The following is a 26,790-nucleotide window of genomic DNA, read 5'->3' as shown; positions in this document are numbered from 1 at the left end:
ACAACTTCCAATGCTTTTCCTCTTCTCATCCCAGCAGGCCTTTGCATGTGCTGACACCTCCCCGGACTTTTCCTACCTCCTCCTTCACCTGGTCAACTTCTACTGTGTCCTCTCCCAGGAGTGGACTTCTTCCCTCTGGTAGACTGAGTGGTTCTCTCTGTGTCCCCCCATTCCCTGTCTTCCTTTGCCACCTTCGCTGTATCCTTGTCCTCATCCCCTTGGAGGTAGAGGCCAGTCTGCCCCCTATAGACCTGTTGAATTGGCCTGGGCTGGGTGGGGCAGGCATGGGGCAGAGCATGGGGGTGTCCTCCATCTACCTTGCACTGCTGGGCAGTGGACCTGGCACCAAGCCAGAGCTGGTCCCATTATCTGGCCCCTGATGAGGCCATGTCCATGAGGGATGGATCGAGATGGGCTGTCCCTTCCCTTGCTGGGGCTGCTGCATTCCCAGCAACCCATGGGAAGCTAGGACTGGGACGTGGCTAGGAGTATTTGAAAATGCAAGTCAGTAAATACCGTGTGGTGTACACAGGCTGCAGGAACCCTTTGGGTGAAGAAATCTTGGTGAGGGTGTGACTGCACCAAGACTGGGCCCTGCAGGCAAGCCCTGGGACAGAAGAGGGTGCTGTCCAAAACAATCCCCAGAGCATCTTTTGGGTGCAGGTCCTGATCCCTGATCAGAGCCTCTCACACTGTGCTCTGAATGGGTCCCAAGTGACTCAGATGTTGGCCTTTAGAGGCTGCCAGGGTGCTGCTGGCCCAGAGAGAGACCCCATGTGAGGTGTGTCTGCAGGGGCAGCCCTGTATATGTGCCATAGCACTTGCAGGTATTATCCTGTTCTCTCTGTGCCAAGGCGTTAGCAAGGTCAGGAAGCTCTACCCCATGTCAGGGCAGAACAGCCCCACTTCATATGGAAGTGTTTTCATCGGGTTTTTAATTTTTCTGTATCTTATGCTATTTTGACATCTTAAAAGTCTTGCTGGCTAGGAGGAAACTGCCCCTCCTAGGGCTAGCCAGCTCTTGGGGATAGCAAAAGGATTGGTCAGGAGGGTGCCTGAGTCTACTCCCCCACTGTCCCTTTATCTAACTCTTGCACACTAAGCTCACATTTCTCCTTGTCCTGAACCATCCCAGGGCAAGACACCAGGCAAGTAGAGATCTACCTCTACAGTCTGAGGCACTCGGGAATGACTCAAACTAGCCAATTCTAAACTGTTTACTTCTACCACTTCTAACCAATAATAGCCAGTCCTGTCACCCACAGAAACTCTAGTAAAGGCTCTGCCCTAGGTTTACCCCTCACTTTCTCTGCCCGTTGGCCAACGCTGGTACTCCGATGGGGCCCTGAGTGACATGGTACAGTGTGGCATGGCATGCCTCTACTCCTATGTAAGTAACAAATGCCTGTAACGGCATTACCTCTCTGTATTGTCTCCCAGAAACCTCCGTGAATTAAACCCTCCTGGGTACAAATGAGACCAGCCTGAAGCTGATGTTCTAGCTGACCAACTGGTGCCCAGCATCACAGGACTCCCCAGAGCCTGAGAGAGGTGAGAGATGCTATGCCCAAGTCCTAAGGGTTAGGCTGAGACTTCCAGAATATGCTGAGCCTGCAGAACAGCTTTCAGAGTTCCCAGGGGCCTCCCTCATCATGGTCATGGTTAAGAGCACAGGCTCCTGTTCAGCTGTGAGGAGACATGAAGCACTGACACATGCCGCAGCATGGACAAGCCATGACAACCTCATGCTAAGCGCAGGAGGCCCGTCACAGAAGACCCCACATCCCATGATACCATTTCTCCAACACGTCTAGAACAGGAGATCAGCAGAGATGGAAAGCAGATTAGTGGCTGCATAGGGTTAGGGGAGATGGGAGGATTCCTTTAACATTACTAAAGGGCTTGGGCTTTTTTTAGGGGAGTGATAAAAATGTTCTAAAAATGTTCTAAAGTTGTGGAAAAGACATAGAGCAGGAGGCCACACAGAGGCGGAGGCAGAGATGAGAGGGACGCAGCCACAAGTGGAGGGATGCCTGGGGCCACCTAAAACTGGACAGGACGAGGAATGGATTCACCTCTGCAGCCTCCAGAGGGACACGGCCCTGCCAGCTCCTTGATGTCAGACTCCAGTCTCCAGAAGTATGAGAGAAAAAGTCTCTGTCTTAAGCCACCAAATGTATGTTAACTTCTTACCACAATCTACGAAATTATGGTTTCTAGTCATTTTTAGTACAGTCATTCAGAGCTGTTGTCCCAAATTCTCACTCAGGACCTATGTTAGATTATCGTCAGAAAAACAGTCAACCGGGTGTGCGTGTGTGTGTGTGTGTTGGGGGGGCAGAGAGATTTACTGTGAAGAATTGGCTCACACAATTATGGAGGCTGAGAAGTCTCCACATATGAAGTTGGCAAACTGGTGTGACTCAGGAGAGCCAATGATGTAAGGTCTGGTCCAAAAGTCAGCAGACTCAAGACCCCATAAGAGCCAATATCTGAGTTTGGCTCTTAAGGGGCAGGAAGAATCCAATGCCCCAGACCAAGCAGTGAGGAGCTCTCTCCCAGCCCCCTTTCTGTTCTATTCAGGCCGTCAGTGGGTTGGATGAAGCCCAGCCACACTGGGAAGGGCCACCTGCCTCACTGAGTCCACCAATTCAAATATTGACTTCACCCAGACACTCCCAGATTCATGTTTGACTAAATGTCTGGGCACCCCATGGCCCAGGCAAGGTGACAAAGTTAACCATCACAGGGCCTCTTCATTTTGTCTGTCTTAAATAGAAACAGCATAACCCTAGGTATCTGAGGGTTTAGGAGGCAGGTTCTGTGATCCTTTTTACAGACAAGGACACAGAAGACCAGTTCTCACTTGCCCAGGCCGCACGCCCATCAGCTGTGCTGGGACGCACCAGCTCATTAGGTTTACCAGCCCTTACCTGAAAGTATTTAATTTGCCATTTACAAGGCACAAATTGCAAGTTAATTAACTGGCACTTGAAAGTTATAGGTGGCATTATAAGTTTTTAATAATATCGAAAATAAATCTCCCTAGAATTCAATTAATTGAAAATCTCTTTTTATAATCCATAAAATAGGTCTGGGAGAGAGACTACAGGTGTGAACGGCTGCAGGGGTGGGGGGCTTCTGTTCTAACGTGAGCCAACCTGGGCTCCTACCCTGCTCACAACCTGGGCACTGCCTCTGGGGGTCAGAGAGGGATCACCCTCTCACTGTAAGTGTCCTGGCATGTGCCAGCAGTTCACTGCACCAGGCCTAGAGCTGGGTGCTATGGCTGCATATGTGACCCTGCACATGGGACACTCACAGTTGATGGGGGAAGATAGAGTGGAAGGGTGCCCTTTGGAGCTGGGGACCCCAGTGGTACCTCGACGGCTCCTGGCTGGGGCCCAGGGCTACAATCAGGAAGTTCCTGTCACCTCAGTGGAAGAATAGTCCCTTGTGGGTCTTTGGGACATGCCAGAACAGCCTGAGAAGAGCAAGCACCACTGGGGGCCCCTCCCACAGAGTGTGGGAGTGGGGCAGCTGAGGCAGGACCCCGCCCAAGCCTACAGTCCCATTCAGCTGCAGGGCTCAGCTGGGCCCAGGGGGTGAGAACAAGAGGGTCCCCCAGAGCCATAGGCCAGGGCCTCTAGCCCTTTGGGCAGGGGCCTGGAAGGGAAGGGGATACTGAAGTTGTGTCAGCCCCCTCTCTGCCACACATGCTGATATGAATGCACATATATACATATACACACACGAGTGTGCACACTATGGCATGTGCGCACACACTCAGGTGCACATGTGTACACACTTGTGTACGTGTAGTGGTAATGCATGTGCACACTCGCATACACATACAGCAGGGGCTGGGGGCAGTTGGTCTGAGAAGAAACGCCAAGTTTGATCTGGACACCCAGACGCAGGAGGAGTGTTCGGGAGGGGGCACTGTAGAGGGAGGGTTGGGCCTGTGAGGGTGCCCTGCAGTGGGTGGCCAGAGGAGATGAAGGATAGTGCATCTGGGCTGGGCAAGAGGGGTAGGGTGAGATAAGAGGGGGGAATCAGTGCTAATTCTCCCCTCTCAGCCCCATGGGTAGCCCAGGCAGACACCCCAGGGGGAGCTCAGGGCTATCCAGGCAATGAGAGGTCAGAGCTCGGCTGTGCCAGGAAGGGGCCTGGGACTCCACTTGGACTGGGCTGATGTCCCTATGTCCCCTATCCTTAGGGGATGTGGGAAGAGGGGAAGTTTGGACAGAGCCAACTGGCTGGGACTCAGGCCTGCCGTGTCCTAGTCGGGAACTCTGGTGATTTGCTTCATATTCTGAGGGCAGGTGAGGGTGTCCCCACGCACATGCAAAGGCCCTCATGGTGGAGGACAGAAGCAGATGGGCCCAGACCCTCCCCTTGGCTGCAAGGGTCAGAGGCAAGGCCTCTCAGGGGTTACACAAAGCCAAGAGCTGTGGTCCTCTTGGGGCCGTGGGGGCAGAGGGAGTACTAACGCTCTCCCCAGTGGCCCTCCTGTATCCTGTAGGCTCTTAGCGCCACCGTGTGACATAGGGGCCAGTGAGAAAACTTCCTGGCTGACTTCTGGCTGGAGTCACTGTGTGTGCAGCCAGGGCGGGGGACCAGATGACAGCAGCAGGTGGCCAAGCCCAGGGTTGGGGGCAGGAACAGGGGAGCCACTGCAGATCTATGAGCAAGTGGGGAGCACAGTCAGGCTACAATTTTAGAAAGATCATTCTACCGGCCAGATGGAACAGAGAGGCCAAACTGTGAGCCCCTGCCTCTTCTGCTGTCCCTCAAGGTCAATTTCCTCCTTTTCTAGTGTCAGGATCCTTCAAGGTAATACCCCTGACAGCTGCTTCAGTGTTCTATGAGAATTTTCCCCACCCCCCATTCCAATCTTCTCTGCGCCTCATCTGCCTCTGGCTTTTGCTCACACCTGGCTCCTCCTATAGTGCCACCCTGAGTCTCTTGGTTTATGTGAACTCCACTCTGCCTTCCAGAACTACTCGCTGGGAGGCAGAGCGGGACAGCACCTCAGAGCATGATTTTCTGAGTCCCAAAGACCTGGTTTGAAACTCAGCTTTGCCACCGACCGGCTGTATGACTTTGGGTGAGCCATTCAATCTCTCTGGGGCTCAGTTAACTCACCCCAAAATAAGGGAGGTGGCCATGAAGTTGAAGGAGGTGGCACATGTCAGTTTGGCAGTGCTAGCTTCACCCTTATTAAGGGCCCGTTCATGTCACCCCCTGGGGAGACTCCCCCAGCCTTGGCCTGCAGAGACTGGAACCTTCTCTGGGGCCCAAAACACCTGCTACCCTGGTCCCATCCAACGTTTTGCTGACTGGCCTATCCACCTTGCAGGCAGGAGCTTCATCAGATATTGTTTCCTTCCCACAGGTGGGGCCAGAGAGCATGTGGCTGTCCTCTCTGCCCTTTTGCTCCTTCTAGACTCTACTGCCTCCCAGCCCACATCCCCCAAGACCTGTCCAGGCCCATTGCAGGATCCAAGGCCAGAGGACAAACAGAGGCACCCATGTACCTAAATACTTAGAAGTTATACATTACACTAACCACCTGTTAAATAAAACAGGCTCTGTCTTCCTACTTTGACAAATATCCTTTATAAAGACTTGGAAGGCCAGGTTTGGCTTTGGCATTAGGACTCCTCAGTGTTCTGCACTGGAAGGTAACAGTTGGCCAGTCACTGGGCCCCTGAACCCTCCCTCTTCCTACACCTGCTTCTGCCTTGCTCCACAAGGGGCTTTGTGTGCACATGTGCAAACGCCCACCTGTCACGTCCAAACTCAGGGCACACTCTCTACACACAGCAGCCCCCTAGTGGAAGGGTGCAGGCATTGGTGGGGACATGGTCTTCCCTTAAGACAGATGGGAAGGGTGGCGCCTGTGGCTCAAGGAGTAGGGCGCCGGTCCCGTATGCCGGAGGTGGCGGGTTCAAACCCAGCCCCGGCCAAAAAAAAAAAAAAAAAGACAGATGGGAAAAGGCTTCATGCAGACTTGGGTGGGGTCCCCTGGGGTAGGACATTTTGGTGACTTGGGTAATACAGAACAAGCTTTCCCTTAGGGTCCCATCCCTTGGGGTGAGGGGAAATTAATGCCTACTGGCCTGCTTTCCCATGGGGAGAGGAAGCGGCCTGGTATTTTGTTCCAGATAGCCTTGGGGGAGCACGTCTACTTGCATGATTATTGTGAGGCTTCACCCAACAAAGGGGGTGCTCAGGGCAGGGAGGCTAGAGAAAGCTGAGACAGTGGCCCACCCCTCCAGGGGCAGCACCTGCCTCTGCCCAACCTTGCCACCCTGTCCCCTCCCTCCTACACCCTGCATGGGCATCTGTTGCACCTTGCCCAGGGGCCTAACCTATGGGCCACTCTCCTTTCCCCTCTGAGACTTTGCCGATGCTGTGCCCCTGTCCAGGACACCCTCTCCTGTCTAGCTGACAACCACTGACCCCTAATGGTCCTTGTCCCCTCCCCGGAAGATTAGCTGCCCACATCCTGTGTTGGCGTGGCCACACAGCCATCCCCCATTGTGCATGTCACTGGCCTGGGTTCCCTGTCTTCACACCTGCACGCACTGTCACTAGATGTGCCTTTTCAGACTAAGGACCAGCTGTTAGTGGCTATCGTTAAGTATTCTTGTTGTGTAGTTGGGTTGACGTATCCATACAGAGGGTGATATTCCTTTATTAAAGTGACACCTGGTCTGGGCCAGGACCTGTGCTAGGGACTGGGAAGACGGAATTCACCTAGACCCCTAACCAGTCCCCAAGGAGCACACAGTGTCAGTACGGGAGGAAGATATTCTAGAGAGACACTGTGGGGGCACCAGCAGGGTGCCCCACCCCAAGCTCCAGCTGGGAATCCGGATTCTGCCGTAGAAAGGGGGTAGGGAACCTTGGGCACTGGAAACGTGGGTTTGACTCAAGCTGGAGGCTCCAGATAAAGGCAGACCCCCAGGGATCCCAGTGAGGCTCTGGGTCCTGGATGCAGGAAGCTCGGGGTGGCATTTCAGTTCCTCCACCTCAGCAGGGGCCCAGAGGAAAGCCCTAGCCCCTGGGACTTGTGCCAGGGAAACGTTTGGGGCAACATTCTCATGAGGCCAGAGGCCCTCAACGTTCCAGAGGATGCCTGCCGATAGGATTGTATGGTCTTGTAGACTGTGGTGCAGAGCCCAGGTACCCTCCACTGTGGCTCTGCTGGGGGTCCCCCAGCAGGAGAAGAGGGTGCTGCTGTACATTGGCCACAGTGCTTACCTGTCAATTAAGGAGACTTGCTCCATGCTCCTGTTTCTACAAAGAAGAGGGTGAGCATGTCCCTTTGCATTGCAATAAGGCAAACAGAAGTCATGACTAACACTGAAGTCGGAGCAGCCACTCCTGGCGCAGCCCTGCAGTGGCTCCTTGTTTCACCCAGAGAGGAGGTGCCATCTGCACACAGCCAAGGGGTCCCTGGCCCACCTGGAACAAGGTACCTGGGACCTTGTTTCCTGCCTGACCTGGCTCCCTCGCCACACCCTGAGTGCCAGGGCACCTCCAGCTTGGGACTTTGGCACTTGTTCCCTCTGTATAGAATGTTTTTCTCTGATGGAGGTGCTCTGCTCTGATTCACCCCAATGTAGCCTTCCCTGACCTCTTTAGCTCCTCCACGAAGCCCCACATCTCCTAGAATACTGCACTCTCTTAGCGACTTTAAAATCAGGTACACTAACTGCCTGTTTTGACTTCTGCTCCTGGAATTATCAGCTCTATTGGAGCAGAGAGTCTTTTCTGTTTTGTTCAGGGAGTATCCCTAGGGTTTTGCTTGATTAAGGTGCTTGGAAAGTTCTGTTATATGAAAGAAGAAAGGAGAAGAAGGGAGGGAAGGAGGGAGGAAGGGAGAGAAGGAAGGAAAGAAGGAAGGAGGGAGGGAGGGAGGGAGGGAGGGAGGAAGAAAGAGAAGGAAGGAAGGAAAGTAAGTTTCATAACTGGGAAAAGTAATAAAAGAGACGAGGCACATTCTCCAGCCAAAACACACCATGGTCCTTGCCTGGGGCAGTAGCTAAGCTGTGTGCCTGCCAAAGTTTGGCTTTGGGCACCTGTCCCTCCCCGGGTCCCCCTGGTTGCTGAGTGAGCCCTGCCAGGCCCAGGGCCCTGTGGCTAGAGAATGAGGCCCACTGCCAGCAGGGGCTCCTGCCCTTAGAACATGTAGCATATTTGCCAGCAAGTACAGGCACGGTGGGCTCCAGCATCATCTCTCTCTGTTTCCCTCCCCTCTCTTGGTGTCTCTCCAGGTCCTGGACTCCTTCCTTCCTTCACACACTCGGCTGGGTGTTATCTGACTTCTCTACTGGGTTTGTAGCTCCAGGCAGGGTGGGCAAGGCTTTGATCTGTCACTGGGCACAAGCAAGTGCTTAATCCCTACACAGGCCACAAGATGACTCAGTGGCCACCCAGGACTCAGGGTGGCCCCCTCAGGCTTGTCGTCAGAGCATAGGACCTCCCTGGAGTCCCAGGGGGGAGAACATGTAGCTAACCCCAGGCCTGGGCAGGCCAGAGCCCCAAGGCCTCCCCAACTCACTCCTCTCCTTGCAGAGCAGGAACACGGCCCAGCTTAGATGCAGGGCAGTTGGGTGGGGGCTGGGGTCCCTCTGAGGGGCTGCCCTGGCTGTCCTCACCTTCCTGGAACTCCTGGGGACTCCTACAGGCAGAGCTGGGCTTCCCTGCCTTGGAGGCCTTGTGGCAGCCCTGGGCCTGGCCAAAGCTGCCCATAGGCTCCCTGGCACATGACCCAAGGAACACAGTCCAGCCTCTCCACTCCACGGACAGACCCACGGTGGGGAGAGCACCTTTATTGTCAGATACGATGACAGTGATACAGGCTGGTGGTGCCAGTCAGAGGTCCTGCCTGCCTCTGGCTTCCTCTCCAGACCTGCCACCGGGGCCTTGAAAGCTGGGAGAGGCAACCAGGCCCAGAGGGACCAGGCCACATCCTTGTAGGAGCACCAAGAGCACCAGGGACAATCACTCCTGTTGTGAGGGGAGATGTGTCCCAGGGTGGTGCCAGCACCTTTGATTCTCTGAGTTTGCTGCCGTCACTGAGTGCCAGGTCCTGGGCCAGTGGGAGGTGACACCAGGCCCGGGCAGTGACGGGAGGACTGCGGTCTGAGCCACAGGCATACCCCACAGATTCCCCAGGAAGATGGCAGGGGCTGGGGCTGCAAGTCCCACCCAGTAGACATTTCCATTAGGTGCCCCCTCTTCTGGCTCGGCCTGGGTGGCAGTGATAGGGGATGCCAACCTGATTCCCATGTACTCCCTATGCTGCTGTCACGGTACCCACGTCCATGTGACCATCAGTGGTTTATTCAGGGTCTCCCTGGCCTCTGAGAGCAGCTACAGGCCAGGACACACGCAGCTAGAGGAGCAAACCCCAAGCCCTGGGGAGGGGACCAAGGAAGAGAGGCCCAAGGCCCTCTGGTCTTGAACTTGGATGTGTTAGGTAGGGCTCTGATGTCCTCCAGGCTGGCCCTGTGCCCTCCCATCTGAGTTTTCTCATGAAGACAGGGAGCTGCCAGGGTCAAGAGCACACAGCTTCAGGAGCTGAGGATCCTGGGTTCAAATCCTGCCCTAGCCACCTGTGATCTGGTGACTGTAGGTGGGTAATTTTTACTCTCTGAGCCTCAGTCCTCCAGGTAAAGTGAGGATAATGCACCTACCTCCTAAAGGTTAAATGAGACAACTTAAGGACAGTTCCTTGGACAGGCCCACAGGGACTCAATAAATGAGGAGTATTACGATTATTTGCACCCCCACCCCCAACCCACCAAGATCCTGTCTCCAACAGGGAGTGGGGATTGGGGGAGGGCAGGGCTCTCCCAAAGGTGCTGGTCCCCTCTGGAGCATGCCTCTGGAAACACCATCTGTCCACAAGGCCCTCACAATTGTCCGTGTCTGGGGCTTAGGCTCACTGGGGTATCTTTGGGAACCAGCAGCAGCATAGGCCTCTGAGGCTGGGTCTCTGCCCAGCGCGGGGCGTATCCGGAGAGTTGGGCTCTCACTTCCTGCCACTGGCCTGGTCTGTGCTCTTCTGCCCAGGGTCAGGGCCAAGCAAGGCAGCAAGGATGCCATCAGGTTGGGGGCCACCCCGCTTCATCTTGAGGTTGGCTCTCAGGGCAGTGTCCTGGCCGGAGCCCCCCTCTGGGGAGGCTAGGGGATCTGAAAGGAGAACAGGGGGTGGTGGCTACAGACAGAGCCTTGCAGGCTCTTGGAGGCATCTCTATTCCCAGTCACTGGCCATGGAGAGAGCTCTTGTCCAGTGTGGTTAAGGCAAGGCAGCCGTGGGCATCAGCCCCTCATGCACTGGTTCGCACGCCCATTCCTTCACTCGTCCGCCTGTGCATCCACCCATTTACCCGCCATTCACCCCCTGGAGAAGTGACACTCACCACCCTGCACAGGGGCTCCTGGGAGTGATGGAGAGACATGGAAACACCACCCCACCATGGAACAGAAGACCCCTCAGAGCCCCTCGGGGCAGAGAAGGGCTCAAGGAAGGCTTCACAGCTGCAGAAATCTTTGAGCCGGTCCTGAGGTGGGAGCTGGTACTCAGTGGGCAGGGGGCCTGGCCTGGACAAAAGTCTGTATGGGGGTGGGAGGGACCAAGCCTGAAGATGAGGTGTCACCCACCACAGGACTATATAGGGAAAGCCTTGGGGAACTGGACTGATGTGCCTAGAAGTTAGTCAAGGGCAGCGGGGAACCACTGGGGGCCCTTGAGCAGGGGAGGGGCAGCATCAGGCCGGGCTGTGGTGAAGGCTTATGGGGTCAGGGAGACCAGAGCCCAAGGCAGCAGGGAGTGGGCAATGGAGGGAGGAAGACTCTCAGCTGGGGCCCTGGTCACTACGCACCGTGGATCCCAATCATGTGCTCCAAGATGAGGACTCTCTCTGCCAGGATCTTCAGTGCCTCTCTCAGCTGCTGCACCCCCTCGCCCTGGCAGGGAGGGGGGATGGCCAGGGTCAGGGTGGGCCAAAGGGAGGAGCCAGTGCAGGCCACCGCAGCCCCTACCCTGCCTCTTCCCACCTGTCCCCATCACTATAGACAGCATCACAGATGGAACATCGACTGTGTCAGGCTGGGGTACAGACCCCTGTTCACAGAGCCCAAAGCACAGAGAGGACAGGAGACAACATCCCCTAGTGCCACACAGCCCGATGTGGCCAAGCCAGGCTTCAGATCCAGGCCTGTTGGCTGTCTGTCTGGCTGCGTCCCCTGGGTGTCCTACTTCCAGAAAATACCCTAACCAGGGCCGAGCTCCCAGCACAGGGCCCAAAGGGGTAAAGTGCTTTGCTGGTTTCCTTCCTGGGCTGCCCAATCGAGAGTCCTCTGCCACAGTAACAGTGCAGAGCAGGCTGGGGACAGAGCAGGCCAGGTGAGGCCGCACCAGGCAAGGAAGAGCAGGTGGGTCCATTGCCCCACACTGTGCTGGGGGTGGGCTGGCCTGGTGGTAAAGCTTTCTATGTTCCTGGAACCAAGAACCCTGTGCATGGAGACACATGAATGAGCCAAGTCAGAGTGCTGACTTCTCTATAAGACAGGTGTCAAGGCCACTTTGAAAAAAAAATGGCAGTAGAGAGACAAGGCCACTGTCCTCAGCTAGCCCAACCCTGGGAGACAGCAGCAAATTGGTGCCTTTTGCTGGTGTAACATGATAGATCTATCTTATATTCAGATTAATTTAGCTTAAAACTAAAAAAAAGGAAAGCAAACAGCATCTTACTAGGATGTAAGGAGAGGTCTCCCCACCAGGACCCCAAGGGAGATAAAATGCCAAGCTGTATAGAATCTGGACAGGAGCAGAGGCTCCAGGCCCCTCTGTCAGGGACCCTTCAAGCCTCATGTCCCTGAACTGTGGTTGCTCTTCTTATGAAATAAGGGGGGGAACATAGGAACCTGTCAAAGTACCATGGCACATGACACGTGACCCTGGGGCTCAGGCCTCATCTCTCTCACCATCCTCCTTGTTGCCTTCTGCTCCTGCCTCGATTGCCTGGGTTCCAGCCTCTTCCCCTTCTCTGGCCCTGCAAGGACCTCCCAGGGGTCCCCCAGCTCCAGCCTTGCCCCTCCAGTGGTGCGGCCAACCCACTGAGCCCTGACACCCCACCTGGGACCCCTCAGCATCCTTCACAACATCCTTGAGTCTGGCGCCTTAGACCACTCGGCCATCCTGACACCCCCTTCACACCATCCTGCAATCACACAGCGTCTCCCTCACTGGGCTGTGAGCTTTTGGGGCAGGGAGCATATGGGGGGTTGGTACAGATTTGTAGTATCGGTGTAGATCTGTCTGGGGGGCACCCATAGCAGAGGGCAGGAGGGAAGTGCAGACCATGGGCACAGTTACCTCTGTGGTGGTGGCTTTCTCCCCTTCCTCCCCCTTCACGCCAGGCTCACCCTAGGAAGCAAGTCACACAATCAACTCCTGGTGGGGGGCACCCCTCCTCCCTTTCAGGGGGCCTGCAGGGAGTCAGAGGCAGGCAGGGCAGGCAGGGCCAGAGGACGTCTGCCCAGAGGTGAGCGGAGCAGGGGAGGCCATGGCCCCAGGCCACACCCTGCACAGCCTGCCATGGGTCAGCTTTTGGGGCTTAGTCCTGCTTCTGGGGCAGAGGAGTCTCAGGGTCTAACCCAGCAAGCTCATGTCTAGGCCCTTCCTGGATCCAGGTGCCTGCCTGGCAGGGCACTGCTTCCTATCTCTGAAATTGGGCCAGTAACACCAGCCTCATAGTAACAGCTACATGGCCGGCTACTACTGTGTGACCTTGAGCAAGTTGTTCTACTTCTCTGTGCCTTCGTTTTCTCATCTCTAAAATGAGGGTAGTAATAGGAACTATCTCAGAGAAATAGGAGGATAAAGGAAATCAATATTGAGCTTAGACTACAGTCTGGCAGCTGGAAGCACAATCAAAGTGTTCACTATTATTTTTTGTCAGTAGACATAAGCACAGGAGGAGGCAGGATGGAGGCTGACACCCCTGGGTCAAATCCTGGTCTATTGCTACCTTGCTGTGTGACTTTGGGCAAGTTACTCAACTTCTCTGAGCCTTAGCTGTCAGTTCTGGCAAATGGGGATAATAAAGCGTAGTATTGCTGGGTCATTGCGAAGCCTAAATATACTTGGGAGAAGAGAGAACCTCCAGGTGGCCACACACAGTAGGTGCCCAGCAAGGATCTGTTCCTCCTCCTCTTCTTGTTCCCCAGAGTAAGGTTTGGGTACCAGGGAAGCACCTGCCTTCTTGGCCTTGGAAGCAGAAGTTGAGAATCATAAATTCTTGTTTCCAAGAAAGGAAATTAGAAGCCAGCTGTCTAAGTCTCTGATTTCTGGGAGGTTCAGAGAAGGGAAGGGACTTTCCAGGTCACACAGCACATTACCCAGAGTGCTGAGCTCTCTAGAAGAGACCTAGGACTTTCCCTGAGGCTGCTGCCCTCTTCACTCCCTTACAAGAGGCTATTTCAGGCCCTGTCCACACATTCCCAGTAGCCAGAGCCCTGGCAGGGCCACCCAGGACAGACTCCACCCACTGGGCACCTGGGCATGGCCCTGGCCCATCTGCACAGCCCGTACTTACAGAAGGCCCTGCCATAGCCTGCTCTCCTGCCAGGCCCTGCAAAAATCAGACAAGGCATGTGAGGTGCTGCTGGCACCAGCCAAGTCTCCAGTCCCCCGCCCCCCACTGGGCTCTAGGTCTGAGGAAGAGGACAAGAGGAGGGTAGACTGGCATAAATGGAAGGCCAGGGCAGCACCCATAGCTCAGTGGGTAGGGTACTGGCCACATACACCAAGGCAGGCAGGTTCAAAACCGGCCCGGGCTTGCTAAAAACAATGATAACTGCAACAAAAAAAATAGCTGGGCATTGTAGTGGGCACCTGTAGTCCCAGCTACTTGGGAGGCTGAGGCAAGAGAATCGCTTAAGCCCAAGAGTTAAAGGTTGCTGTGAACTGTGATGCCACAGCACTCTACCAAGGGCAACATAGTGAGACTCTGTCTCAAAAAAAAAAAAAAAAGAAGAAAGAAGTAAAAGGCCAGACTTGAGGGCTCCTAGTCACAGATCCACAAAGGGCTGGTGGCTCTGGACGTGAGCCAAGCCTCAATCTTCCCACTTGCAAAGTAGGACAATGCTAAGTACAGCTGTCACACAGAGAAGGGGACAGCCAAACACTTAGAGGATATGAATCAGGGTGTTAGCAACGGTGATGCTCCCTTATGCATTGATGCCAGCCCCTGTGTGTCTGGCCATTCTCTGCTGACCACCAGGTGTCCACTCTACCTTTCCCCAAAGGAACCCCCACCCCAAGGTCTCCCCTCCTCAGGAAATGGCTCCTGGTGCTCCCAGCAGACACCAGGGAGAGGACCCAGACCTCCCCTTACCCCTTTGCCAGGCTGACTCCACCAGCTGGACCGCCCAGCCTGCTTTCCGAACACATCTCTTCACTCTGCTGCATCCCTGGCAGCACCTTCTGGTCCCCACCTTCCCTCACCCGCCCATCATCCCCAACAGCCGGGGACTTGTGAAAATGCAAATCCTGCCTGGGACTCAAGGGTCCCCTTGCAGCTATAAGAGCCCACACTACATGGCCAGAGGTCAGGCCTTCCTCTCTGCACCTCAGCCCACGCTACTGTCCTTTGCTCAGTCTCTGCGGCCTTTCCCTCCCCTGTGGCGTCACACCTGCTTGCCCTATTGTCTGGAGCTGATGAGCCACACAGCTGGGGAGGAAGAGCAAGACTAGGGTTTGGGCTGCCTCCCCCTCCAGGGTGATTCTCAGGGAGGGGCAAGTGGCTGAGGAGGACATTGTGTGACCTGATCCAGCTCTGCCCACACATGTGTGACCTCAGGCAGCACCTGGAATTTCTGATGAACTCAGCTCATCTATGAAATGGGGGTGCTACTAACACCTCCCTGGTACTGCTGCTAACAGAACTAGCACCCCACACCTGCCCTACCCTAGGCACCCATGGCCAGATAGGCTGGCCCCTTCCCCAGGGACTCATTCTGGTAAGAAGCTGGCTGCTTTGGGCTTCTCTCCTTGGGAGAGACATCTTCTCCTCCTGGCTTCTGCAACAAAAAAATGGCCAGGGCTTGAAGTGGGCTATAAGCTACTCTAGAAACAGCGAAGTCCTCACCTGGGAGCCAGGTACTCCTGGGGGTCCTGGGGGACCTCGTGGTCCTGGGGGACCTGTGGGCAGAGTCACACACAGTCACTGGGGACCAGAGATGCCCACTGTCCCCCTATCAGCTCTGGAGGGGGCCATTCCCAGCCTCCTACCCTCCAGCTGCCCTGGGCCTGTCTCTGGGCAGCAAATGAAGGTTTGCTGAATGAATGGCCGAAGGGCCACATACTCCCCAGGCCCCCCATCTTTGGAGCCCAGAGCCCTCCCTCTGCTCCCCTCCCTGAGGGCCTTATCACTGAGGCTGCCCCAATCCCAAGACCTGGGACACCAGCGAGGGCATCAGGCCAGATTGGACCCTACTCCCCAGCTACCAGTCCCCTGGCAAATCCCTCTGAATTGCCTTGTCAGCCTCAGGCCTAGGACCTGACTCCTCCCAAGCCCATCCTTCCTGCCCATCCACCCTCATGTGGCCACACAGAGCAAACTTTCAGTTAGGGAGCTCTCAAGAATCCCTAAGTCCTTGGCCCAGCCCCTTCCCACCCTCAGCCCCCAGGTACTCTCCTTGAAAGTCCTCTGTGTCTTTACCAAGGCTGTTCCCTCCATCTGGAACTTCCCTCTCCCTCACTCTCCCAGCCGACTCTTTCCTACTAGTCTCAGGCTGAGGGTCACCTCCTCCGGGAAGCCTTCCCAGTACCTCTCCCAACCCCTCCTCTAGAAAACCGCTGATGTGGAACAGACACCACCCATGGCCACCACTCTTTTCATGTTTGTCTCCCCCACAGGCTGTGGCATGCCCAGAGTGCCAGGCTGGGCCTCGTGTGCCCAGCAGGGGGCAGGCGGCTCAGGACCAATCTCTGGCATGCTGGGAGGAGTGCAGCCTCTGTCTCCAGCGGTCCTGCGCAAGTCTGTCCCTCCTGGGCTGTAGGAAGCCCCGGCTGAGCTGAGCCAATGCGGCCCTACTCCCAGACCTGTGGGGAAAGCTACCCCAGAGGGCACATATCTGGACTTGGTGTTAAAAACTAGACACTTCTCTCCAGTCTAAGTGTTCCTGAGACTTGCAGGTCACTTCAAGGCCCCAGGAGCCCCCAGCTCACTCCCTCTCCTCCCTAGAGCATCAGCTCAAATGCCCCAGTGCCCTGCCAGCCCAGTTTCTCACTTGTCACTCTCTCGGATCCTCCCCAAGCTACATATTTATGGTATTCATGTCTGGCTTGCAGCCCTCTATGAGAATGTCAGTTCAGGGACAATGCCAGGGACCTTTGTTTTGATTATTCAAATGTCCCAGGAGCCTAGAACAGTGCCCAGCATATGTGGTAGTGGGCGCCCAGTGAACGTTTGTCAAAAGCATAGAAGAGCAAATGAGTGACAGGGAATATGTGACGGGACTGTTTTGGGCAGAGCAGGGCAAGTGGTCAGCCAGTCCCTGGCCACAGTTCTCCAGTGCAGGTTCCTGGAGGATGGGCCCTCAGGCCAGGCCTGAGCACAAGTCCTCACCCCATTGAGCCTCAGGGCCAGCCCTGCCCAGGGCACTTGCTTTCTGCCTCAGAGGACTGGGGCCTCCTGCATCTCATCCACCTGCCCCATCAGCTCCTGGACACCCCTATACTGATCCCACACGCCCTTCACCTGGGCTTCCATGTACCCTGGTATGTCCCAGTCTGGCCCATACAAGGGCAGCCTGGGGCCACTTGATGTGGGCAACTTGTTCCAGAAGAATCGTTTGGGGTTTATGTGTATAGTCCCCTAGGGTGCTGCCACCAAGAAGCATGAGGCTTCTCCTCAAGTCACAGTGGATTGGGGCAAAACCAGATCCCAGCACTGTCCCAAAGCTGTGGACCCTCAACTGGCCTCCAGTTCCCATGGGCCCCTACGGTTAGGCCAAGCCCTGGGGGTCTTCCATCTGGGCCAGCCTGTGCTGCTGCCCTGTCTACTTACCTGGTGGGCCAGGGGGACCCCGGGGCCCTGGGATACCTGCCAGCACTGTGTCCACAATAGCAGATGCCAGCCGTGAGTCTCCATCTGTAGGAAAAACCGTGGCCAGTGGTCTGGCAGAGCAGAGGCAACAGTCCTGGGAGCCTGGTCCTGAGTCCTGAGCCACCTCCTAACCCTGCGCCCCGCTGCAGCCCTGGCAAACAGTCACTCTCATGCCCACCTCATAGAAGAGCACAGGGCATTCCAGGCAGTCAAAGGGCAGGGCCAGAGCAGCTTCATGTAAAATACAAACTCTTTCTGAAATATTCCATGCCCTTCAGACCCTGGGCCTTCTCGGCTCACTTCCCCGATGCCCCAGGTTAGTACTTTCTTCCAAGTTCCACCCCACATGCCTATCCTAATGCTTCCAACTGAGTCCCTCATGCAAAATCCCCTTCAGAAAGTCCCCTTGCCCAGTCTTCTGAGCTGCAGTGCCCAGGGCTGCCTCTATCAGGCAACCTCATTGCCTGAGGCTGGTGTGGGATGGGTCTAACAAGTCCTCTCCAGGACAAACCCCACAGTGTAACTTTGCTCTGGGCAGCACCGAGGCCAACACCTTGTCTGGGGTTAGGGGGGCTTCCCTGCCCTGCCCTGCCTTCTATACACAGAAACCTTGACGTGGGCTGACAGGTCTTATAGCTGCAGATGAACCTCCTGCAGGGTGCACAGTCCCCATGGCTACTCTATTCATCCATTCTCTTCCCAAGCGCTCATCCCCAGCCCACCAGGATGGACTGATTCCCTGAAGGCCCCAGAAGCTGTGGGAAAGAGTGTCTAGCCTGAGAAGAGTTCAAGTGGCAATGGGCAGGGCCAGATGCAGGACATCAGGCCCAGGCCAGGGCATGTTGAAGCCCTCAGATGGCTCCTTGTGGCACAGGGCTTCTGGCTACCATCCTCCGAGACACATCTCTCCAAGGCACTTCACATTCACAGTGTCGTCTATTCTCTCTCTGCCCAGGGAGCATCACTGTGCCCACCACCTTGGTGGGTAAACCAAGTCTGTAGACAGTGAGTTTGCATTTGTCCCCACCGCCAGGCTCTGCCCCTGGGCTGGCCCAGCCCATGCCCCACTGAGGACAGCCAAGGACCCCCCCCTGGTGCTTGTGTTTCAGTCTCCACAGCAGCTCCCGTCAGGCAGTGTTACCATCTCTGCAGATGGGAACACTGAAGCTGAGAAAGGGACAGTGGGATTCAGGCTCAGATGAAAGCTGTGCTGCCTGGGGGTGAGGGCAGGAGGCAGAAGCCCCAGCAAAAAGGGACTCAGGTTTCTCCAACAGCTAAAAGGCCCCCCACCCCACACTGTGCCTGGGATGCCCCAGCTCAGACTTACACTCTCTTCCCAGAATTAAAGTTAGTTCTGTCACTTTCCTCTTAAAATCCTCTTCAATTGCCCAGGACACTTAACCAAAAACTATGTTCCTCTCCAGGGTTGCAGGTTCCTATGCCTCCCTGGACCCAGTGTCCTGGTCCTATCTGCTCTCCGGACTCCCCTGTCCCTACCTCCCCATGTGGAAACAGACAGTTCTGTGTTCAGGGCTGTGGGCAATAAGCCTAGGGATCCTCTGAGGAAGGCCAGCCCCCCACAAGGCAGTGTGGCTCAGCCCTGACCACCACCCCTCAGGCGCAACACTCACTGTCTTTGTCTGTAGGCGGCTGCAGGGAGTAGAGGGCTCCTTGGGGGCCATTTGGTGAGGGGCTTGGGCTGCCTGCTGGGCCTGGGGGTCCTGGGGGGCCAGGGCGCCCCATCTCTCCAGGAAGCCCACGGGGCCCTGGTGGCCCCAAGAGCCCTGCAATGGAGAGGAGTAACAGTGAGAGCAGAGCCTGAGCTGAGACAATCCAAACGGGGAAACTAAGGCTCTGAAGTGGAAGGTTTGGTCAGGGCATACAGCCAATCAGTGGTGGCCTCTGGACCCACAGTCCTCCAGAAGGAATGCCCTGGGGTGTATATGAGATGGCCTCCACTCTCCAGCCCAATATAGGGGACAACATCAGGGGGAGGGGCCTTACCTGGGGGCCCTGCAGGGCCCTTCTCTCCTGTCTGGCCTGGGTCACCTTTGGAGCCTGGGGGGCCTGCAGGCCCTGGCGGTCCTGTCTGCCCTGGGGGTCCTGGGGAGAGAATGAGACCAGTCTCAGAACACTAGGCCAAGCCTCCCCCAGCAGCTATCTGGTTCACTTTCCCCCAGGGGCACTGCCCACTGGGGTCTCCTCAGACAGGGGAAGGCTCTAATTTCACCTTGGGTTTGTTGGACTTCACAGTTTACAAACCATTTTCTCACCTATGAACATCTCTGATCTTAATAGCTGCTTTTGTTCCCATTAAAATGGGGGGCGGGGGGGGGGAGGAACTGAGGCTCAGAAATGTCTGCTCCCTTGCTCAAAGTCGCAGAGCCAGGCTGCAGCTCAGATCTCTTGATGCTGAGTCCCCCTCTCGTTTCCTAGCATGTCTCAGAGTCAAGAACTGGGTCTGTGGCAAAATGCTCCCCAGTAGGGTCCCTCCCACAGAGGCCCCAGAAAGGCCTGAATGATGCACCTGCCCAGCCCAGGAGTTCCAGGCTCTGTAGGGTGGGTAAGAGAAGGACGCCGAGAGGTGAGGCCCACCACGGGGCCTGAGGACAACTCCATTTCCCCTAGGGCTGTCTGGAGAGGAAGCTCAGAGATATTTGCTGATCTGATGATAGAGGGACCTGGACTGGCTTTTAGAGCCCTTCTTGCTCAGGCTGCACGTGACTCTGCTCCGGGAGGGAGGGCCTGGCTGAGGGCTGCTGGCCTGGGGAGAGCCCACTTGCCCTGGGGATTCCAGGGCCAGCCAGGCTCTGCCATATGTAGGGTGTGTGCTCCATCTTGTGGCCATCCTTGGAACTGCACTTCCCTGGTTAGAAAGTCTGGTCAGGAGTTCATTTGGGGCCTTGTCCTCTATGGGATGAGGAAGCCTCCTCCTCCTCCTCTTCTTCCATCCCAGAAGAAAGATTCGAAGATGTGGGCGTGAGGTAGTCCTCTAGGGGTGAGATTTTGGGAACAGTGGCTCCAGAGGTGTGTGCTAGGGAGCTAAAGTGAGATGTCCCCACCTTCCCTGAGCAGACCTGAGATTCCTGCTCTCCCAGATTTCAGCCCCTCCAGAAGAGTGCAGGATGCCCTTCCCCCCTCCCCAGGCCTTGGAACTGGCTACTGCAGGACATCTCTCCCCCTCTGGCAGGGTCTGCCGTCCCTGCCCTGTGCACTCTCCAATGCAGCATTAGAACTGCATTAGAACACCAGGTAGAGCACCCTACACACAGGACAGAGGGTGGGGAGCAGGGGGAGCTGTGCGTGCAGGGCTAGGTCTGGGGGCTCAACTGGGAGAGGTGAGAAGGAAGGTGTCCCCTCCAAAGAAGTCAAGGGGAGCTGAGAATCATTAAGGCAAAATGTCTCTGGCTTTCTGGGTGACCCCAGGGGAGCTAACTAACTTCTCTGAGCCTTTCCTCTGTAAGCCCAAAGCTCATGAGCCTTGTGTGAAGATTAGAAATGGTATCTAATCCTGCACCTAGATGACAGGAAAATGCTGAATAACTAGCACAGTACGGACACTCATGATGGACACCCCCTGCATTCAGCCGTATGGACAGGTGCCAGCTAAATAGTCACCCAGGGTAACGCTCTAGCACAGTGTCTGGTAGCAAGGGGGCCTTCAACAATTGCAACTATTATTATTGCAATTGTTATTACTATTCTGCAGCTCCATAGGGCAGAGCCTAGATCAGCGGGTAGAATCTACCAAGAGAAAATTTTTACCCTTGACTTAAAAATGTGGGAGGGAGAGAGGGTGGCAGAGGTCTTCCCACTCCACCCTGGGAAGTAGGAGAGGCAGTAAGCTCCTCTCTCCAGGAATACACAGGCAGGGCTATTGGTGCAAAACTGAGCCAAGAATGGACAGGCCAGCCTGGGGTCCTACATGCAGATGCTAAGGGTCAGAGCAGGTGATGAAGACAATAAGACAATAAGGAGTAGTGTGAACTGCAGCTAACTGCACTTGGACCAGATCTACAGCAGCAACCAGGATTCTGCTACAGCTGATGGTTTCCACAAGGGACTGCCAGTCTCAAAGTCCAGAGCTTTTATTTTTTAAAGAGAAGCTTAAAATCTTGATTTTTATATGAAATCTTCCAGTTCTGAAATATTAGCTCAATTTTTCCAAATGCTTGACCCAGAGGGCCTGATGTGACCTAATCTGCTGAGGCTGTGAAGGACTTACTCACCAGCAGGGCCTATGGGCCTCCTTCGGGGCTCTGGATGAGCCAGAGGGATGGCATCAGGGAGGAAGTCCTCATTCCAGGGTGGTGGGGTGCTCTGGGGGGCTGGCAGGTCATTGTCGGGGCCTGGGGGCCGCTCCGCTGCTTCAAGCAGAAGAACCTAGGCCAGAGAAGGCAGAGGGTCAGGCCAGGTGGCCAGGTCAGGGACACATGCCCCATGAGAACTACAGCTATCTGCTGCTGCATGTGGCCAGTCACTTTCTTTGGTGGGACCATTGTGCCTGTTGCCAGGGTGCTCTCTCCCCCGTCCTCTTCTCCCTCCCACATCAGTAAGCCCTCTGACTCCAGGAGGCCCCATTGGACACCTTCCAAGTAAGTCCCTGTGCTTTTCTTCCATGCACCCATCACTGTGATGAGAGGTTGTGGTTGTTTGAGCAACAACTTCATTTTTCCCTCTTCCTGGAAGCTCTGGGGTTGCGGTAGGGGGTCTGCACATTTTGTGCCCCTCACCATCTGGCTTGGGGAACAAATTCCTCAGTCGGGAACATTTGTGGAGGGAGGGAATCATGGAAGGAAGGAGGGAGACAGAAGAGGAAGGGGAAGGAAGAAAAGATCGAAAAAGGGGGAAAGAAAAAGGAAAGAAGGGAGAGAAGGAAGGGAGAGAGGATGAATGGCATAAATAGGCCCATTTGGTACTTGGTCCTTAGAAGGCCACTCCAAGAAACCAAAAGGTGGCTGTGGTTATTCAGGGCCAGCCTGGGGAGAGGCCCCATCTTCTTTCCCTTGAGGGAGGCAGGAGGCAAAGACCTGGAGCCCGGGCCGGAGGTGGGCTGGGGGGTAGGGGTGGGACTTTCTTTCATTTAAAGGACTTGGAGCCAGACCTCAAGTGCCCCCCCAAGAGTCCCTGATACCCCAAAGAGGCCAGCAGGGGTCACTGCGTGCCAGGGATGGGGCAGGGGACCAGTCACTCCTGCTGTTGCTGGTGAGCTACAAGGGCCTGGGCTGAGCCAAGGGTTTGCAGTGCACAGGGAAAAGGTCCCTGTGGGCAGCCCCCGCACTGGTCTGCAGAACAGAGTCTAGGAATCCCTGAGAATAAAGTAGATTGTTGTAAGCCCAGCCCCGGCAGGTGAGTCCCCAGGGCACAGGCATGTGGAGGGCAGACATGCGCTTGTTACTCAAGCTCTGACTCAGCACCCAGGGTAGAGGAGATAGGCTCCTCCTCTACTGCCTGCAGGGAGCTGCTCCCTGGGATGCCCGGCCCAGTCCACTGGGACCTCTCCCCCTACAGGCCACATCTCTGAGCCTTTCCTCATTCTGGTCCTTACAAGGGCCCATTGGACAAGAAGGGCCACAAGCGATGTAGAAATAGAGACTCAGGGATGGCAAGGTCACCCAGTGAGTAGGCGGTGGGGGCAGGGCCTGGTGCAACAGTTCATCCACTAAACCCAGTTTGTCCTTCCCATAGCCCCGACCTGGCCTTGGCTGAGCTCTGTGGAGGTACAGAGAGGGGGAGCATCTGGCTCAGATCACACAGCAGCACCGGTGGCCCCTGGAGTTCCCATGGGAGAAGGAATCTGACTCCTCCTCTGCCATTGGGCATCCCCTGAGCAACTGATGCCACAACCAAGGCTCCTGGGCAGTAGAGGAAGGGGTGGTCCCATTATGGGAGCAGCCAGGGCAGTGGGTGCCAGGCTGGGGTGAGGAGAATCCTAGGGCCTGGTGCTTGGGGCTTAGCTGTAGGAGGGTGATGAAGGTTGGGGTTGCCCCCAGTTTCAGGCTTGGTTGTGGGTTACAGTGGAGTTGCCCCCAGTCAAGAAAGGGTATGGGAAAGGGCAGGTTTGGGGGTGAAGGAGACAAGTACAGTTGGGTGGGCTGGACTGTAGCATCTGGGGGGACCTCCCGATGGACATGTTTAATAGGGGTGGTCCTGAAGGCTAGGAGCTGGGGGGACTTGTGAGGGGATGGGGGAGGCCAGGGTAGAGAGGAGAGAAGCAGAGAAGTCACCACTGCAGGGTAGGTGTGGGCAGAGCCTGGGAAGAACTGGGGAACCCACCCTGGGCCCCCAGGGACATGCCCACATGCTCTCCTCCCTTGGAAGGGTTCTGGGCCTCTCTGAATGGAGAACCTACGGCCTTGCCCCTCCTGGGCCACCTCCTGTGCAGACACAACCCATTGCCCACAGAGCCCATGGACCTGGGCAGAGGAGCCCTAACCATGGTGAAGTTAGATTCAACCTGGGCTGGAGTCTAAGCCTTACTGGGCTGGCTGTGGCCAACCTCCTGGAGACACTGACCCCACCCCTGCCCAGGCATGAGCTCACTGGGGCGGGCAGCTGTGGGTGTGAGGACTCAGCCCAAGAAAACCAGACTATGACCTCAAGGGCAGTGGTCCTGATGACATCATTGTGGCCTGGTTAACTGGCTAGTACACCGTCTTCCTGCTCCAGAGAGTGCTGGAACTGCGAGGCTTCTGTGACCCTGGTGCAGAGAAGTCTCTTTGGGCTTCCTCCTACAGTATGTGGTCCATGAAGTCAGCATGTAAAGCTCAGGGGAGGAGGGGAAGGAAGGCAGGAAACTTCCCTGGTGCCTTGCTGGCCTTCTCCCCATCTAGCTGGTCCCAGGAATCCAGGATCAGCTCCTGGGTCTGGGACCCCAGTGGGGAGGAAGATGAGGCAGGCTCCATTGGTTGCCTGGCCCCACTGGCCCTTCTGCCCTTGCTCCAGAATCCTCTACTGTGTTCCTGTGCATGTGGTCCAGGAAAGGAAGAAGGACTGGCCCAAGCCAATTATGGCTATCTTTTTCTGCTTGGCCAGGTGCCCAACTTCCCAGCTCCCTCATGAGTAGGAGGTGGTGTTACAGACTAGCACTGGCCCCTGGCATGTAATGAGTCTGTTGGGCCACTCTGCCTCACCTCTACTTCCTGCCTTTAAACACAATGTGAGGATGTGATGCCTTGAACCACAGCAGTCACTTTGTCATCACGAGGACAAAAGCCAACTTGCTAAGGGGAAGTCTGGGAAAAGCCTAACTTCGGAGCCACCAAGCCAACTGATCTCAAGATCACTTACTCCTGGACTTCTTATTGAACAAATGACAAACATCCTTTTGGAATAAATGACCACTGGCTGGATTTCTATTGTCTGCAATCCTTCCTGACACATCAAAACAGATTTCTTATCTGTTTTGAAGCCTCGGCTCCTAGGCCTCTGGGTTGCTGCTCTTTATGCTGCCTGGCTCCTGCCTCCCTGCCTGAGAGGTCTGCCTGCCTAGCTGCTACCACTCAGCCCCAGGCCAACAAAGCTCCCAGCAGCCCTGTCTCTGCAGAAGACAAGTGGGCCTTCAGCAGGAAGGTGGGCAGCTAGAAAGTGATCCAGAGAGGACACAGAAGCTGAGACAGGAATCTCCCAGCCCTTACCTGGGGATCCAAGCAACTGTCCTAAGGAGGGGACACTCCAGGCTCAAGTTACCTTCCCATGCAGGAGCTGCCCGAGTTCACAGCACTAGACCAGTCTCAAAATGACCTGGGGGGGCAGGGGTTTGGGGGTGCGATTCCTTCAATTTCCATTTTTCAGGACCACTAACATGAATGGCCTTGCCAAAGTGAAGCGGGGCTGGGATGGGAACCCAGCTCCCCATACATGCTACTGCCCTTCCTCCCAGCCCCTGAGGTCCACAGACAGGACACATCCCTCACCCTAAGGGTCGCCAAGCAAGCTTTGCCCAGGCCTGCTGCCCGAAGTCATGTTGCCAGGACCCTAGGTGGGGGATTGTTGGCATTGGAAGGGTTGTGGTGGGGCTCATAAAGGGAGGGCGTGGGAGAGGGCCAGGTGGGTGGGGGACAGAGGGCAATGTGCCAATCCTGTCCTAGAGCTATGACTTTCAACACCCACACTGCTGGGCCGGGACCAGGACAAGCTGTGGCTGCCACTCTGTGCCAGGCCACATGGAGGCTTCTAGTGCTTGGAAAATGTCCGTCATGCTGGACCTGGCCCCGAGACCCTGCCTCTCCTGATGTCTCAGGTTCCAGAAGTTCATCCCCAGGATCTTCCCCGACACCCAGCTAGGGCTGTAGTGGCCCTGGTTTAGCCCAGGTAGCAGCATTTGTTCCCCAGAACCTTCCACCCCTACCCGCCCCCCAGAGCTACTGACCCCAAGGACGGAAGCCAATCCTTTCCCACCCCTGGCCTGTGCCAGGGGTTTCTAGGTTGCTGGAGGCCCCTGGCCACCCATGTTGGACTCAGTTGAATGCAGCCTTCTGGTACTGGCTCTTCCCTAGAGGACCAGGCAACTGGCAGATCCCGCTGTCCCAGGAGGCTTACAGAGATTTGGAGGCAGCCTTGGCAGCCTTGTCCCCCCATGTCTGTCTTCCCCCAGGCCATCACCCAGAGCTGCCTGTAGGTGTGGAAGAGAATGGGCTTGTCCCCATCTGGGATAGATGCTCATGATGACCCTCAAGTACCCTTCGGCCCCATACGGCTTTAGCTTCTGCCTACAGACACCTGCAACTCGGCCAAGGCCTTTCTCTGTCCACAGAAGCACACTCACTGGGCCGAGGGGCAAGCCAGAGTGACAGGGAATGTTCCAGGGGAAGCCTTGCCCAGTGCGGAGCAGAAGAGACTGCCTATCTTCATTGTTGCAGTGGGCTGGCCCTGAAGTGTGTGTAAAACCATCTCCCATAGGATCAGGCCCCAGGTAACCTGCCCATTCACACACCTGTACTGTGCACATCCTTCCCTTCCTGTCTCCTTACCCATGGCTGCCTGGGGCCACCCCCTCCTAGATAAATTACTTGTCTTTTGTGGAGTCCTTTTGCCTCTGCAGTGACTCCACCTTGGACCTGATCATTCTGCTGCAAGCTGGCCACTTCTGGAGAGCTCCTCCACTGAGTCTTTTCCCATAGGGCCCTCAGTGCCAGAGCTGGGGACAGCAGCCCTGGAAGGATAGACTCCTTCCTCTTTCTACTGACTTTTGGGTGTCCAGCTTCCCAGCCCCCAAGGCTCCAGAAACTCAGTACCAGTCTGTCCTTCCCATGCCCAGCCTGCCATCTGAGACCTTCAGATTTCTTGCTGTCCCACTTTCCCTACCTCAGGAGGTTGGCATAGCCTGAGAAAGCCACCCAGAGCCACCAAAGCCTTAGCAGCACCCAATACTTAGGACAGGCTGCTCAGGGCTGCTGGGCAACCTGGGCTGAAGTTCCCTAGCCACACCCAGCAAGTGCCTGATGTCCCCCCAACTCTGGGCCCCCCCAGACCCAGGTTCCTCAGCCCAGCTGACCTTGGCCTCCAGCGTGGTCAGCCGCTCACTCATGTCGCTGAGCCGGGTACAGTTCATGCATTCTGAAAGACAAGAGCAACCAACATGAGGGCAGAATGTAGACCCTGGGGAGATAGCAGCCCAGGCAAGCAAGGAAATCTCCAACCATTTTACCTG

The 26,790-nt window shown here is 55.9% G+C and overlaps 1 protein-coding gene across 6 annotated transcripts in view; it reads right to left on the bottom strand.

Moving 5' to 3' along the window:
• Positions 1–8,838: 8,838 nt before the first annotated feature.
• COL26A1 (collagen type XXVI alpha 1 chain) overlaps positions 8,839–26,790 on the bottom strand; it is a 178,885-nt gene continuing 160,933 nt past the window's right edge. For 2 of the 6 annotated variants that reach the window (XM_053557789.1, XM_053557790.1), the window contains exons 4-14: positions 26,635–26,696; positions 21,368–21,521; positions 19,143–19,241; positions 18,770–18,922; positions 17,100–17,183; positions 15,177–15,229; positions 13,623–13,658; positions 12,401–12,451; positions 10,905–10,989; positions 10,443–10,635; positions 10,082–10,212 (exon numbers count right to left, since the gene is read on the bottom strand). In XM_053557789.1, the coding sequence (XP_053413764.1) occupies position 10,212; positions 10,443–10,635; positions 10,905–10,989; positions 12,401–12,451; positions 13,623–13,658; positions 15,177–15,229; positions 17,100–17,183; positions 18,770–18,922; positions 19,143–19,241; positions 21,368–21,521; positions 26,635–26,696 (971 nt within the window). In that variant the 3' untranslated portion in view covers positions 10,082–10,211. Of the gene's footprint in view, positions 10,213–10,442; positions 10,636–10,904; positions 10,990–12,400; positions 12,452–13,622; positions 13,659–15,176; positions 15,230–17,099; positions 17,184–18,769; positions 18,923–19,142; positions 19,242–21,367; positions 21,522–26,634; positions 26,697–26,790 lie in introns of all 6 variants that reach the window. The other 4 variants (XM_053557791.1, XM_053557794.1, XM_053557792.1 and 1 more) reach the window with 3 other exon arrangements.

This window comes from Nycticebus coucang, chromosome 12 (genome assembly GCF_027406575.1).
Source record: "Nycticebus coucang isolate mNycCou1 chromosome 12, mNycCou1.pri, whole genome shotgun sequence".
In the NCBI taxonomy this organism is placed as follows: domain Eukaryota; kingdom Metazoa; phylum Chordata; class Mammalia; order Primates; family Lorisidae; genus Nycticebus; species Nycticebus coucang.
The sequence above is the reverse complement of the archived record's forward strand: the minus strand, read 5'-3'. Positions and strand labels throughout refer to the sequence as shown.